The 17,107-nt window shown below is 35.0% G+C and overlaps 1 protein-coding gene across 12 annotated transcripts in view; it reads left to right on the top strand.

The window, feature by feature from the left end:
* The first annotated feature begins 4,790 nt into the window (after positions 1–4,790).
* LOC144970911 (uncharacterized) overlaps positions 4,791–17,107 on the top strand; it is a 74,085-nt gene continuing 61,768 nt past the window's right edge. The window contains exons 1-3 of one of the 12 annotated variants that reach the window (XM_078911079.1): positions 4,798–4,926; positions 13,322–13,412; positions 13,743–13,794. In XM_078911079.1, the coding sequence (XP_078767205.1) occupies positions 13,754–13,794 (41 nt within the window). In that variant the 5' untranslated portion in view covers positions 4,798–4,926; positions 13,322–13,412; positions 13,743–13,753. Of the gene's footprint in view, positions 5,341–8,776; positions 8,861–10,749; positions 11,189–11,444; positions 12,061–13,321; positions 13,413–13,742; positions 13,795–14,540; positions 14,617–17,107 lie in introns of those variants that run through there. The other 11 variants (XM_078911077.1, XM_078911080.1, XM_078911081.1 and 8 more) reach the window with 11 other exon arrangements.

The raw sequence follows: 17,107 nt of genomic DNA, 5'->3' as shown, positions 1-17,107 counted from the left end.
CCACACGGGAGGACACCAAATAATGCTGGTGTCAATAAAAACCACCCATTCTCGACCTTCTACTTTCGTAATAATAAAATTCTCCCGATACACCATGCTACGAAAATAGTTAAGCCACCTTATGATTTAATATGTAACCTATCCACTGCTAGTCCTTCGGAGGACTGTTTACACACTTCCAGTGAGTTTTGAACCGGAAGAGAGGATTGTACGAAGTCATGACTTTTACTTCCCGTTGTGATGTTCATAAACAGCAATTATATTTCCTTGTCATGGCTGAGTTGATTTGACCCAACATCAAATCTTACATATTATGATATTGATACAAAATTGTGAATTACCTTAGCTTTTGCGAGGAGATATTATAACTATGATAGAACCCATTTATCTTTCAACCACTGTATTGTGACCTCTTAAAGCGTGACTTTTTCCCGATAACGATCAGAAAGGCGTTTAAGGGGGAATATGGTCAAAGAAAGCCGAGAGAAATTGTTATTTTCTCTTATTTTCCTCTGCTTTTCTGCATTGTACCATTATCATTAAGTCAACAAATGCATTTACTCAACAGTGATGTAGTCTAGTTGACTCGTGAGAAAGAACTTTTTTTTTAAAATAAGAAAAAGAAAAACAAGTCAAACAAAACAAAAAATATAAATGAACAAAAAATAACCAAAAAAGAGACAAAAATAACACACACACACACATCCACACACACACACACACACACACACACACACACAAACACATACACATACACGAACACTGACGAATGAATTGACTCAAAAAATAATTTAAAAATAAAAACAGCACAGAATATGCACAACTAAAAAGAAGAGATATGGAAAATGTTAACAATACCCAATAATCTATTTTTAAAAACTATATATATATATATATATATATATATATATATATATATATATATATATATATATATATATATATATATATATATATATATATATATATTATTTAAAATATTTACCACAATGTTTGAGACAGTCTACATTAATGTTTCAGGCTTGATTTGCCATCGTCAGGACTGAGTTGTTTTGTTGACTGTTGTTGTTTCTTGAAGTGGTTCCGGTTTAAAGTTGCTTAACAAGAATTTACGCCGATGGGGACACCTTCCGTAGATCTCACTTTTCATGTTGAGTGTGGCTTCATGAGGTTGTTTGATTATAGTATATTTTTCTTCCAGGCATAAGCTACATTGTTTTGATGTTGGTGTGTATCCTGTTGCTTTAGATAAAATTTTCCATGAAATGTTGTGGTCTATTTTGTTGTCTTTTAATTTCCAAATATGTTCGCTGAGTTTTGTGGATGTTTTTTTGTTAGTGTTTCTAAATGTTGAGGTGTGGAGGTTGTATCTTGTTTTGAAATTATTTTCTGTTAGTCCTACATATTTTTCTTGCTTGTTTTAAACCGGAACCACTTCAAGAAACAACAACAGTCAACAAAACAACTCAGTCCTGACGATGGCAAATCAAGCCTGAAACATTAACGTAGACTGTCTCAAACATTGTGGTAAATATTTTAAATAATAATAATTCGCTCCATTACTGCATATCGAGCACTTTTCGTACCATATTTGTATCAAACACAATTCAATATATATATATATATATATATATATATATATATATATATATATATATATATATATTAAATAGGGTTGGGGGTCAACGTTGTTCCGTGCAGCCAATGTTAACTTTTTATCATCGAGCACAGCATTACTTATTTCTTCTTCTTTTTCCTCTTCTTCTTCTGCTTCTGCTTCTCCTTCTCCTCCTCCTCCTCCTCCTCCTCCTCCTCCTCCTCCTCCTCCTCCTTCTTCTTCTTCTTCTTCTTCTTCTTCTTCTTCTTCTTCTTCTTCTTCTTCTTCTTCTTCTTCTTCTTCTTCTTCTTCTTCTTCTTCTTCTTCTTCTTCTTCTTCTTCTTTCTTCTTCTTCTTTCTTCTTTCTTCTTCTTTCTTCTTCTTCTTCTTCTTCTTCTTCTTCTTCTTCTTCTTCTTCTTCTTCTTCTTTCTTCTTTTATTATTATTATATTATTATTATTATTATTATTATTATTATTATTATTATTATTATTATTATTATTATTATTATTATTATTATTATTATTATTATTATTTATTATTAATATTATTTATTATTATTATTATTATTTATTATTATTATTATTATTATTATTATTTATTATTATTATTATTATTATTATTATTATTATTATTATTATTATTATTATTATTATTATTATTATTATTATTATTATTATTATTATTATATATATTATATTATTATTATTATTATTACATTATTATTATTATTATATTATCATTATTATATTAATATAAATTATTATTAATAATAATAATTAATAATAATAATATAATAATAATAATAATAATAATAATATAATAATAATAATATAATAATAATAATAATAATAATAATAATATAATAATAATAATAATAATAATAATAATAATAATAATAATAATAATAATATAATAATAATTTAATAATAATAATAATAATAATAATAATAATAATAATAATAATAATAATAATAATAATAATATAATAATATATTATAATATTAATTAATATAATATTATTATTTATATATTATATTATTATTATTATATTATTATTTATTTATTTATTTATTTATTTATTTATTTATTCATTATTATTTTAATTTTATTACTTTTACGATTTTCATTCTTTTTCTTGAATTTTAGTACGGATAATTGTTTTGTGTTACCGTTAGGGACAGAGTAGTAATGGTCGTCGCCGCCATCGATGAGCATCACAAAAGAAGAGCATTTTTGTCCATACGGCATTTTATCTGAAACGTTTCAAGCCTCACATTTTGTTGTTGTTGTTGCTGTTGCTGCTGCTGCTGCTGTTGTTGTTGTTGTTGTTGTTGTTGTTGTTGTTGTTGTTGTTGTTGTTGTTGTTGCAAAGGAAACTAAATAATTAGCGATAGATTTATAATTAGATAGGTATGGCCAAAACATCGATAACGTCACCCAGCTCTTTGTTATTATTTTTAGACCGCCTTTAATCTTCAATGGCTTGTATTTGCAAAAGGCCCCACGGGCCCATCAGTGCAAGTGTTCTATTACGGTTCAATCAAAATATGGAACAGTCACAGATTACTTTAACGAGCAAATACATTCAACACTGTTTTGAAAGTTTTCAAGCATTCAACATTCGTTATGTCCGGTGGCAGGACATTCCAGTCATTTATTGTTATTGGGAAAAGCTGTGTTTGTATGTGTCCGTTCTTGTAAATGGTTGTATGTATTGTGCATACCTATTTGATTAGCTTTTTATTTAGTTGGGGATGACGATTGGTGAGTTTGGATCATTGATGGTTTTGGTGCGGGATACCTTGCGCCGGTTTTTCAATAGTTTCCACTCAAGTGGAGATGGAGGACGTCACACAACCCGCATCTCTGGATTTGTATCCGGTTGCGAATCTTGCAGCTGCTCTTTGTACCTTTTAAATATTGTCTTTATAATTTTTTTTATCTAAGACTTGAGTGACGTCATCTTCGAACTATTTATAGATAGTTCGAAGATGACGTCACTCAGGTCTTTGTTATTGTTTTTTGCCATCCGCGTTTATGAGTAATGCTCACTGAACTGTATTAACCTGACTATAAACGTTAATGGATACACACAGTTTTGTGTGTTGGTCCGTTATACTTCCGGATGGCAATGTTATGAGCTTCTTAGCCAAGCGCATACTATCTATAGATCATGCCCATTGACATTCATTATTCTTATTTTCTCTCTATCACCTTGTTTTTTTGTTGTTAATATTGACATCTGATACATTTGTGTGTTTTACATGTGTATGCGTCTGGTGGAGGTTGTCTTTGTTTACTCTACTATATTGTGTGTAGTTATTGCTGTTGGTGTGTGAACTGTTACTCAGCAATGTGGAGTGACTAGGTAAATGATGATGTGAACCCGTATTGTCGTATTGAAAATGATTTTGATTTGATGAAGGTGAGTTATCGAAAAAGTACGTTGTTTGTCACTGTGTTGTTTACTGTATTGTTGTCAGTGTTGGTGGGGGTCAGTTCACGGCAAATATTTGCTTGGTTTAGATAGTATGCGCTTGGCTAAGAAACTCATAACATTGCCCCCCGGAAGTATAACCGACCAACACACAATACGGTGTGTATCCATGAACGTTTATAGTCGGGTTAATACAGTTCAGTGAGCATTACTCATAAACGCGGATGGCAAAAAACAATAACAAAGACATGAGTGACGTCATCTGCATACTATCTATAAAAATTGACTCGTGAATAAAAATATTAAAATTGAATGTAATAACAGGGTCTGGCGATAACTTGTCAAGTCGATAAATCCATTTTAAATATTCAGAAATAACGTATAAAAATCACGTAAAATCACTTTAAAAAATCCCGTTAGAAGCCGGCAAAAGTTGTATGAAATTAAAGAGCACGATGTCACACATACAAGAATATAAAAAGTCCGGAATAAAAATATGTATAACACCAGTATTAGAAAATGTACATAAATTGTGGAGCACCAAAAACATCGCCCGTTACTGTTGTTAGTGATAAGTTCTCACTAAATTGTATCAATCATTATAAACGTTATAAAGGTTACAGTTTTTTTGTTGTGGTACGTTATGTCTGGCTGGCCGATTGTTTGCGTATTTTACAGAAATGCATAGCATCAATATTGACATGACTTCTCTAAAGTCCCTATTTGTGGGCGTGCCTCGAACATTACCCGTATGTTAGGCGTGGTGATTGTTTGGAAAAGTGGATCTAAAATGGCGGATTATCCCTGCCAGGAGGGTAGGGACGAGGACAGACAAAACATTAGAACAAAAAGAAGGCGATCAAATCGATTGGTTAAGAACGAGGATGATGTAAATAAAGACGGTAGACATAAAATTATTACTTGTAATTGATTGAACCCTGTTTTCTAATCTTAAACATTGCCGTTTTTCATTTGTTCTGCTCTCAGCTGTTCTTTGTTATTGTTTTTAGTTATAGAGTTTGGCTCAAGGCAGGGGCTCAGCCAAGGTGAGGGATCCGTGACAGTCAGTATGGTGTTTAAGCAACGTGATCCAATTTTCTTATTTTACGTTTACTTCAGATATTTGTCGCTGTGCTTTTTTAAGAAGACAGACCAAAAAAAAAAAAGAATTAATCGACAAAAATGGTGTTAGTGAGTGCTAGGGCTAGGTAGAGTAGAGGCGTCAAGAGTCAAGAGGGGGGGCTGTTCCGACTGTTCCATTCAAATTCAATGATTCAATGCTTTGCTCCAGGATTTGTCTCAGGTAGTCTAGAGGAAACCTTCATAACCCTTTCATAACGTCCGCCAAAAATGTTTTAACGGAATCGGAATGCGATATATATGGGGAGTGTTATCATGATTAGTGCCGGTCTGTAGACATTGAGCATTTTTAATAAAATGTGATTTTGTATGCGGTAATCATAGGATCCATAATTGGTTACAATGGTTTTCCATACGTGACTCGCGGTTTGGCCTTGACACAGCACAGACTGAATGTGTCAGTTCACGGCAGCAAACGTACACGCCGACTGCTCCGTCTGTTTTGTTTTATCAGAACACTGATGTCTATAAACCATAATAGGTACCCTTTTATGCCCCATCACAGTTAAATAAAAGGTAAATGCCGTTTTAAAAATAGGTTTTCAGTTAAAGTGACCCACTTTCATTCTTCAATCATTCATTCATGTTTTCTTTCTTTCCGGTAGGTAGTAAAAGTATGGTGCTCCGTTTGAGCACAATATATGTTACTGGGTACATGTATGTGTATAGTGCACTGTCCACTAAAGCGCTTTACAAGGGTTCCCTCTCTAGCCAACAGAAACACTTAACAATTTGAACTGATGTAATAGCAATATATATATATATATATATTATATATATATATATATATATATATATATATATATATATATATATATATATATATATGCTCCTGGCAACCTTTTTTCCATTGATTCCAACTCTGAAAAAAAAAGAGAAATTTGTCCTATTACTATTAACTCATCACTATTATACTCCTTTTTAAAAAATGACATTTTGAGCCATGTGGCCCCTGGTGCCTGAATTTATCCCGGTTTCTGTAACGTTAATCGCCCTCATAGCGATTGTCTGTTTAACACTCAAACACTCTACCATTCAGCGATGGGCCCTTAGCCTTCACACCAGCAGTCGTCTTCTGAAATAATTGTCTGAATTGACTGAGAGTTCCAAAAAGGACTTTCTGGAAATGCAAAAGAGGAAACGAATGCGCGTATCGCTAGTGATGCGCTGGACAGGGAAAAAATTCGGACAAAATTAGATAGATGCATCAACCCCCTAAGTGCAACTGCGCATCCTGATTGCCTTGAGAACATCTCTGATGGAAAAGTAAGCCCTCAATCTGTCAATGTAGCCGATTCTATCAGCATCGGTACCACGGACATGAAAGAATTTGAGAAAACATGGCCCAATAAATTCTATAAAGCACTTTCTACCAAAGTGACAACAATGGCAGCCGGGAAAAAATCTATTCAAAGTGACCGTGGTCCAATATACGACACAAGTTTGATTTATTCTCGCGCTATGGGATTAATGGCTTGTCGAGATTTTGACATGGAATCTCTCTTTAAATATGAACTGGCACCATAGCCGACATCTTTATTCAGTGACAATGGAGACATGCGTACTGCTACTACAAAAGCTGCTCTGAAGAGAAATCTGCAAGAAACTGTCTCTGCTTGTGGGGGACAACATCCTGAGATCGTGATCTTAGATGGATGCGCACTTCTTTATTGTGTAAACTGGCCATCCAAAGGAACCATCCAAGACTATGTCAATAGTTTTTGGACACTCTTATTGCCGAAAATGGACAGAAGTGACGTGCACCTTGTCTTTGACAGATATCATGATTTCAGCATCAAAAGTGCTACTCGACAAAGTCGCAGTATAAAAGTTCGAACGGTACACACTCCTCTGCCTGCTCAAGGCTCAATTTTTGCCTGCACTTAGAACAAAAAGCAATTGATTAGCATACTCTGTACGGAATTAATGTCCAGGGCTGTAGCTCAACCACGTGAAAGGCGTCTCGTTATCACAGGACACGAAAATGCTCCTCTCCAAATTAAAAATGGAAAAGTCTCCACAAGGACAGACTTGGAGACGACACACGACGAAGCGGATGTCCTTATGGTGAAACAAGCAATACATGCTGCTTCATTGACCAATGTTGTTAAGGTGGTTAGTGACGATACGGATGTCTTTGTACTGTGAGTTCATTTCTACCACAAGCTTGACTTGGACTCCAGCCACTGCTCGATGATGATGGAAGCTACAAGTAGGGACCGTGGACTTGTTGACATTGGGAAAACGGTCTCGAGAAATCAAGAAATTGCGCCTTATCTTCTTGCAGCACATGCGCTATCTGGCGGTGATACTGTGGCTAAACCGTATGGTATAGGGAAAAACACAGTCATCAAAGTTCTTCAAAAGAGACACAGACTGGACAACCTTGGAAACACCAGTGCCAGTTTTGAAGATGTTATCAAGAAGCCACCTTCTTCATAACTGCATGCTACGGCGTTCACGATGAAGCAACTATGCCTGGCGCCAGGTACAAAGTTTGGCTGAAGAAAACGGGGAAAAATCATTAAAAAGGTCCCTGACTTGAAAACCATACCCCCTACCTCAGAAGCATTCTGTGAGAACACCAAAAGAGCGCACATTCAGACAGCAATTTGGTATCATCGTCTTCGAAAAACTCCCCTAGATTTACAACCAACAGATTTTGGATGGATGAAGTTGCCAGCAACCAAATCACTTGTTCCAACCAGAGTGCCAAGCAACACACCGAGTGTACCGCCCGAGTTCTTAGAGACTATTCAATGCGGATGTTCTTCTGAACAACCTTGTGGATCATCAAAATGTGGCTGTGTTGCCGCGCAGCTTCCATGCACAATATTTTGTAAATGCCATGATCGTGAGTGCTGTCAAAATCGCCTTTATCAAGCTGCTTCCGTGTCAAGCGATGAGTCAAGTGACAAAGACATTGATGATGAGTGATTTAGTTTACCAGAGATACATGTCAGATATGCCGAAAATTGTCATTCTATTTTTTGTCCTTCAGTAAATATCAATGTAAAAAATCAAAGGCGAAGAAAACTAAAGACTCAAAACAAGGCACGGTCTTTCTATATGGAGACTCTCTCCGTGTTTTTGTGTGATCTGACACCTTTTCCACACAAAATGTCAATTTTGATTATCCCAATTATACTTTCACCGCTGTAGGAAATTTAAATACCAACAAATAGCATAAATAACATAAATTCTGTATTGGTCTTGTCAAGGCCTTCAATTTGATACCAAACACGGCTATATTTTGGGTCATTTTACGAGACCATCTTGGCAGTGACCTTGACCTTTTGGATAGTTAAATTGCTAATAACTTGTCAACTATTCGGCCAATTTTTTAAACAGAAGTATTTTTGTAATTGATTTGACTAAATCTTTCATTCTGTATAATATAAAATGATTTTTGAGGATTTTTAAAAATGACCTTTTCGTAACCTTTGTGACGTAATTTCTCAAAATGCTCAATGTGCTCAGGGCAGCACTATTCAGACATTTAATCTTGAGATGTTCAACTTTGATAAAATGCACAAAAAAATTTGGCGGACGCTTTTTTTGGGTTATGGTTAAAATCATGATTTGGCAACCAGACTCAGGGTAAATTATGTGGTTACTACAAACATGACTTCCCTTTTCTGAACTCAGCTTGGTCTTTTCTAAGAATGTTTGAACAATGTGAGGTGAGTCTTTTCAGAATGATTCTATTTAAAAAATTGTTTGTTATAGACATAAGTGTGATTCCGCGCACAATTTCCAAAACCAAGAAGGCTAAGGTCTCCTTTTGTGGCTATTTTTATGGATAATCTGACACAATCCTCTGGTAGTTTTTCCTTTTCCCATACGGAGTGTCTACGTACAGGTAACTTTAGGCAGTTTACTGAGCGGCAGCAGTGGGAGTCAAATTGTGACCCAACTCGCCCGTAAGAAAGTTATGACTGGAAATTACGTTCGCTTTTACTAAAAGTTTTAGAGGGGTTCAATTAATGATGCATAACTTCGTTTTAAAGAGGAATATCGCAGATATTTTGGCATCATAATCATTATTTTCGTTACCGGGCACCTAGCCTCAGGATCTACATACACGGTAACATTTATACAAGGTAACCTTGAATCTCGTCTTTAATGAACTTTAATGGGTTAAATTGTATTGTTTGATTTTTTAAAAATAACACACACAAACACACATACAGAGCGAGGTCTATCCATAGCTTGTATTGTAGCGGCAAACCAGTTATCGGACCTACCATGAACGTAGATCCTGAGGCCTGAGGGTAGGTGCCCGGTTACCGTGTACGTAGACACTGCCTCTCCCATAATAGGGTAAACATATAATAACATATGTTGATGAAAAATTTACTGAGAATTTTGGACATCTCTTTGGGTTTTGATTTAATCATTTCCGCACTGATTCTGTCAATACTTGGGGCCTTGCTTAATGTTATTGCCTCATTCGCCTCATTCTCAGTGATTGGGCCAAGATTAACCTCTATGTCCGTTTTTGCTTCTGGGGTATCTGTGTAAGAAGATGGGTCTATTCTGTTCAAACGGTTTGCGAAATATTGTCTCCATCTTTTAATTTTCTCCTTTTCGTCTGTGATGACACTTCCATCTTGGGATTTTGGTGGTTTCTCTTGACCGAAACTTATTTTTCCTTAGAGCCTTTTTGTGATTTTGTAAATGCTGTGATTATTGCCAGACACTGGCCATAATCGTTCATCGTTATTGATAGTGTCGGGCAATAACGATGGGCAATTATACACAGACGCTTTTTTGAAACTCCGCTCTTTTAAACATTTCTCCACTTTTCAGAATATGGAAACTTTCGTAATGCACATAGAAATAAGCAAACTTAATAAAATAACATAAAAGAATTAAGACAGGACAATAGAAGGTGTGGTCGATTTTGGGGCGAACGACATCTAGGCTTAGGTATTCATCCGCGAAATAAACAAATCCCCGACCATCATCAATATCCTCACTATTGTGGTCAGAATGAACAAATTATAGAAAAAAAAAAGATCATTAAAGTTATCAGGTTGGTATGTAGTGAAATCTTTAATGGTGCATGGACTTTGAACGATTTGCTGATTAACAAGTTTCTTACTGGTTTGAAAAAAAAAGGCAGAATTGCCAGTTTGACGTTTTGAGTTCAAAGTGTCAAAAACTTACATTTCATTGATGCCATTTGCTTTTAAAAAAGCTGGAATTGACATTTGAGCACTATTTCCTTTCATCTAGTGCTAAATATCACTTGATATTAACAGATTTTGGGCACAAATTACCACTGGCATTTTTTCAGATTATTTGGTATTTTTAACTCCTAGTTTGGCATTTTGCACAAAATCTTTCTGCCAATGTGTCTGGAATAAAACAAAAAGCCAGGCTTTTTCTTATTGCCATTCAGCGTCTGGCAATGATCGTTCATCATTATTGACAGACATGTCTGGCAATAATGATAGCCTTTTGTATAGCGTTTGTGAGTCTTATCTTACCGCTGCATTTTCTGCTTCGTTGCTAAATTTTCTGCATAAGCTCTTTTGTCTTTTCTTGTGGATTTTTTAACTTCTTTATCCTTCACTGAGTATTCATTGGATAGTCTTTCTTTCAGTCGAGGGGATTTAGTGTTCAAGAGATTTAGTTTGATTGATTTTCTTTGGTTAATGATCTCCCTTGACCTTGCTGATATCCAATCTCTGTATTGGATTCATTGTGTCCTAGGTGTTCGGTGGCACTTTCCTGCATGACGTGGTTGAAATCTTGGAGATATTGAACTGGTTTTGGATATCTGGAATTTTCAATTTATCTGTTAAAACATTTCTTCTTCTGTTCTGCAATTTTTATTTTCCTCAATTTTATAGAGATTTTGGCTCTGACCAGATGATGATCACTTTATTGTCTGCCAATTGCCTGACTTTTTAAAGGAAGTTTAATTCTCTGGATGTCAAATTCTTGGATAAATATAGGGTGTCGCGAAACACTTCGCTCTGTAGAGTGTTTGACTGCTAGTGGTAATACTAATACCTCAACAAGTTAACATGAGAGAATATTTATAATAGTAGCTAGTTTCAAAATTACACATTTTGATCTGTTTCTCTGTTATATATTGTCATGAATCTTTGCATACAGTCTTAGATTTTACTAGACCTAGTGAATCCTAAATATGAATATGATGTATGTTTTTAATGGTTATTATGTAATCGGTAATTCCTTTGATATTTTGTGGTGTTGTCATTTTTATTTTGGCCATTTTGTTTTAACATCCAGGACATTAGAATTTTACAGTAATACACAGACATCACAATATGAGTGCTATTTTCAAGAATGAGTGTCGCGTAGACACATAGAGCAGAATTCTTTACCACATCACCTCAATTTCTCCCCAAAAACAAACCAACATACACCATCCCCATCTCTGTTTTACTCAAACAATATTGTATGTGATTTTTTTGTAAAAAGGAAAGAGGGTGGAATGCGAATTTAATCTGTATGAAGCACTAAGTTTCACCTTTTTGTTGTGATGAATAATTCTTGATGCTGCCTGTGATTTACATACATGCAGTGTGTTAATATGTCGCTAAACAATTATACAGTCAATCTACAATTTTATGATGCAAGGCAGTATCTTTGATTTTTATAGATCATTAATAAGCTAACTTTTGAACCAGTTGTTTTTCCAATGAGCAAAAAATAATTAGTAGGGTCTAGTGCAATCTAAGCCATCATGTCAAATTACAACAACATTAATCAGACGGTTTCATAGATACAAGCCAAAGAGTGTGACCATGAATTTTGAAACGGACTATAATTTGATAATTATTTTGCATCATACAACCAAGAATGACTTAGATCCACCATGCATTGTTTGTACTGAAATACCAGGGTGAGCATGCTTATTACATTAAAACAAATTGAATCATTACCATGCATCATACCTCAAATAAAGCTTGGCTTTAGCCGAGTAGAATGCTCAACATAGTCTCCGCCTCTCTTGGTAGCCACACTCTACTTTTTGTAAGAGCATGTATCCCGTCCTTGTAAAACTGAGTTGACTGAACTTTTAGCCAATTTTTCACTACTGTCTTGGCTTCTTCATCATCTTCAAAGCGATGTCCCCTCATTGCCTCCTTCAGTGGACCAAAAAGATGTAAGCCCAAAAGCGTCAAATTTGGTGAATAAGGAGGGTGAGACAACATTGTTCATCGATTACCGCCTTTTTCCTGACACTTGTGTATGGAAGGACATTTTTATGAAGACACAGTACTCGTTCCATCTCCAAATCTGGTCTAATGATGAATTATTGCTTTCAGTCTTTTCAAGGTCTATTTATAACTGCTATCTCAACAAGAGAGGTTCTTCTTTCAGATCTAATCAATGCCTCTGTCTTTATTTGATTCACTGAGTTGACAATGCTTTGACGGCGTCCATCACGAGATTTGTCAGATAAAGACACTGCTGAGAGGGTCTCAGATTAGGTGTTGGATTGCATCTCATTTTCTTTTAAATTATGAGATACACGTTCAACCCACCTAAAAATACTGCCTCTACAAAATGCCTAAGTTTTATCAGGTTTCCAAGGCATTAAAAAATGTTCCTCGAGGTTTCTTCTTCAAAAACAAGAAATTCAATGACAGTTTCCTGTCGCTGATGGACATTGGTGGGGGTAGCCATTTTGAACTGCTACAACTTTGTCAAAATTTTACAGAATTAAAATTTTCAACTTTTAGTTTAAAGAGTACATGTGTGAGTTCAATTGAGCAAATATGACGCTACATGAAACAGAAATGAACTCAGTAGGAGATTTGTTCCATTACTTTTGACTCACCTTCGTATATAGTCTCAAAAGCGTGCTATTGTTGTTGTTGTAGTTGTTATTATTATCATTATTATTATTGTTATTATTATTATTATTATTATTATTATTATTATTATTATTATTATTATTATTATTATTATTATTATTATTATTATTATTATTATTATTATTATTATTATAATAAGAAAAATGCATATGCCTTATCTTGAAGACTAATAGAAAGAAGTGTATGTGTACAGTTACTTGTAACCAACATTTAAAACTATTTCCAATTGAATTGAAATGAAATGAACAAGCTTATCTTTTAACTTGAATTTCGATCATGTAGATAGGAAGGTAGTGGTGCTAGTGCAGCCTTGCCTGTCACCTGATAGAATCAACCCCACAGATCCTGAGCACCACTCACAATTTTAACACAGGTGATTTTAAAATAATTATTAATGCATGGCTTTGCTAGGTGTGGCAACACACTTCTGTCGTTATAGTGTAAATATTTTGATAAATACTCACAAATTGTGGGGCTAACTGATTCCTGTAGAGGTAAGTCCTTTACATGACTATGGTTCTGATCCGTCTTGTCAATTGACCGGTGAAAATATGCATTTTTTGTGTGAAATTGATGTGAATTTGTGAAAATGAGTAATTTGAAAGGATGCTAGACCCAATTTTTTCATGCCAAATTTTTTTTTAACAAGATACAATTTTGAAATTTCTTTTGCTCAACTATCTGTTTATCTCTCTCTTGCCAGATGGCTCATCTATGAAGGAGAAAGAAAATGTTGATGCTAATAATGATACGAGGTAATAACTGTCATATAAAAATATTTTTGGCATTAAGTAAGCATTTTCCCTCTTTCAACATTTTAAATTCTACCTTTTAGAGTGTTAAGTTAAATAACGTAAATTATTTGTATGCAATAAAATCTTGTTTTACAGTCACATTTGGGGCTTCCATAAAATTGGCAGTATAAAGAGTTAGCGGTATCAGACATAGATTTATTGGAGTTTGATTCAGTATGTCCTCATCATTAAGTTTGGGATAAGTCTGTTATATCAGCAATATTGCGAAGTATTATTGAACTTTTATCTTAAAATGTTGATGAGGACATTGTTACTGTTGTCTGTCTTACACACTAGAGTTTTAATCAATTGACACTGCTTATTTTATTGTATTGTATTTATTTTTATAAACCAAGAGTCATCTGCAGAGGTAAACATTAACAAAAGCCAATGTAAACATTTGTTTACTCATGAGCACACACTGCTACACAGGCACAATTACAGCTTGTCACACTGGCACAATTACAGCTTGTCGCTGTTAAAACACATTATCTCACGATAACACCTTTATAAATATGCGTGTCAACAAAATGTTAAGTAAACAGTTGTCAATGACTTACATAAATAATAATCAGTCCAGAAATATGATACAATAAATAAACCTTCTCCAGCAATAATAACAGCAATGACGACATCAACACCAGCACCAGTAAGAGAAAACAAAAGAACAATAACAACTACATATACTGTCCCAATTTCAGATCAACAAAAGCAAATGATAATAAATATGGCTGCACAGTCTTTATGGACGCTTGCCGTGAATGTGTGCGTCACTTCGAGTTTGTGAGTCTGTTTCTATTATCCAGTTAGTAATCTGCCTCCATAACTCTCTGTCTAGTGCTAGTGTTCTTAGCTATAGAATGCCATCATGTGTGTTAAGGTGCTGAGGCAGTTGGATGTTTCCTTGTGTTGTTGAAATCAGTTCTTCGGTTGCTGTTTCTAAATATATGTGATATTTTTTGAGAACTTGATTAAATGTTGTTGGAAATGAAGTTGGTGTACGCCCTCTGTATTTGGCTCCTTGTTTGAAGTAATCATCCATTAAGGTTTGTGCTGGAATATTTTCATCTCACTGGAGCACGTGTCCGAACAGTTTCCATCTTTGTTTCTTTATATGCGTACTGACTGGTTGTACTCTTCATCTGTCATATACATCCTCAATACTGATTTTGTCGGGACAATGTACCTTAATACAGACCTGCCGTTCATACCGATTAATCGGTATCATACCGATTTGCAAGACCTTTTTTTCGTATTTACCGATTTCCCGATTTACTTGCCGATCGTACCGATTTCCCGATCTGCATGCCGATCGTACCGATTTCACCAAGTGACCAAGGGCCCGCAGCCCTCCACCCCTCTCTTTTACGTTTACTTTGTGCTTTAAGTTGCACGTTAAAATTTTCAAGTCTCGTGAACTTTGACCCCTCCCGCGATACCTCGATAGATACATGACGTAGCGAGCCTCTTTGTGATGCCCTCACACAGATAGAAAACACACACAGCGCGTTATTTAGTTTTCATTTCCTTTGTGAAGCGACAGCGAGCTGTACTGGTAAACCACCGCGGTCCCTGGCTTCTGACTCGTTACCAAGTGCCACCATCTTTAAATAAGTTAGTAGTCTGATTGCCAGATTGGCGTTGTGCGTGCCATTTTGGGTGTTGGGGAAAAATAAGGGGGGGGGGGATAATTGGATAATTTTACGTCTCATACTGATTTTTTTCCCCAGATACTGATTTTTTTACAATATCATACTGATTTCCTTTTTCGTGAAGTGGCAGGTCTGTTAATAACTCGTCTCAATTGTTTGCAATAAGGGAGTCCAGGGTGTTCAAACTCTCTTTTGTAAGACCCCGGCCACGTACCACAGTTGTACATAAGGATTGGCAGCACTAGCGCTTTGTAAGGCGTATTTTTTTAATTTTCATTAATGATGTTCGTCCTATTCCAAACATTGTGTAGTTCTCTGAATGCAGTTTGAGCTAGCATTTTTCTCCGTTCGATGTCTTCATTCTCATTAATCAAGTTTCAGAGTTTTCTTGCACTTTTCTAATCCACCTGTTTCTTGTTAACCACTGTAATTTCTGTTTTGGATTCGTTGACCTTTAGATTCCAATGTCGTAGAGTATTTGATATTATTGGTATGTGCTGCTTCGCCAGGTCTGCTGTATCAAATATGATATCAACATCGTCTGCGTAAGGTCGTGGGTAAGGATTTGAGGAATCGAGAGTTTTTGTCTTAATTCTTTTAGTGCTACGGTGAAAAGGATTGGGCTCAGACAAAAGCAAATGAACCCTCTAATATCATCACACATCGACAACCGCACCTTCAACCAATGCAAATAAACAGTACTGAAAATAAAAATACTGTTAGAATTATGAACATAAACTGTGAAGTCTGATAAGCTTTGACAAAAGACTAAAACTTGAACAAATTACAGAAACTCAAAAACAAGATATTATAACATCAACCGGAAAGCACATTTAGACGAAAGTATCAATAGCAATACAATTTTTAACAGTAATTACCTTGATCCACAACCATAGAGGAAAGATTGGTCATTTCAGCCGTCTTAAGGAAAAAGACTGTATGTTTACTTGGAATAAGAGGCCACATACGGTCTTTTTCGTTAAGGCGGCAGATTTGAGAAGTTTACTTATAGCTGTGAAGAAGCATATTGTTTCTGTTGCAAAATAATCAGATATAAATTGCAAAATTGTATGAACGAAAGTTTATCTAAAGCAAGGTCACATGCTAGTGGAGCAGAAATATTAATACAACGTCACAAATCCCTTGCAAAAATTTTCGAATCGATGAGAAACAACCCACATATTCTGTACGCAGATTTTAACATGCCAGACGTAAATTGGGAAAATCATGCAATAAGACAAAACTCGAAGACAAAAATATGCAAAGCTAAATGAAGCCGTGCTAGAAATCGTGCAATCTTATACAGGTAGTCAATGAAGCTACAAGAAAATCAAACACTCTTGACCTAGTGCTTACAACATGCCCCAACTTCATACAATCAGGCTCTACAGCTCCGGGCCTGACTGATTGCTTTTTTAATTTTTTAATTATTTTTTGCGACTTGACTTTAAAAGCCAAAATCCAACTAAAGACTCCCAGAACAATCATGTTATATGACAAAGGGACTTGAACACCCTTAAAAATTGCCAATGAAAATTACTCTCCTTTCGTAAACCAAGCTTACAACAATGATGTTAATAGAAATTGGGAACATTTTTCGCTGCTCTTAAAAGTCTAATGGA

Source organism: Berghia stephanieae, chromosome 4, assembly GCF_034508935.2.
Source record: "Berghia stephanieae isolate SIO BIC M18660-M18661 chromosome 4, UCSD_Bste_1.3, whole genome shotgun sequence".
Classification (NCBI taxonomy): Eukaryota; Metazoa; Mollusca; class Gastropoda; order Nudibranchia; family Aeolidiidae; genus Berghia; species Berghia stephanieae.
The sequence above is the reverse complement of the archived record's forward strand: the minus strand, read 5'-3'. Positions and strand labels throughout refer to the sequence as shown.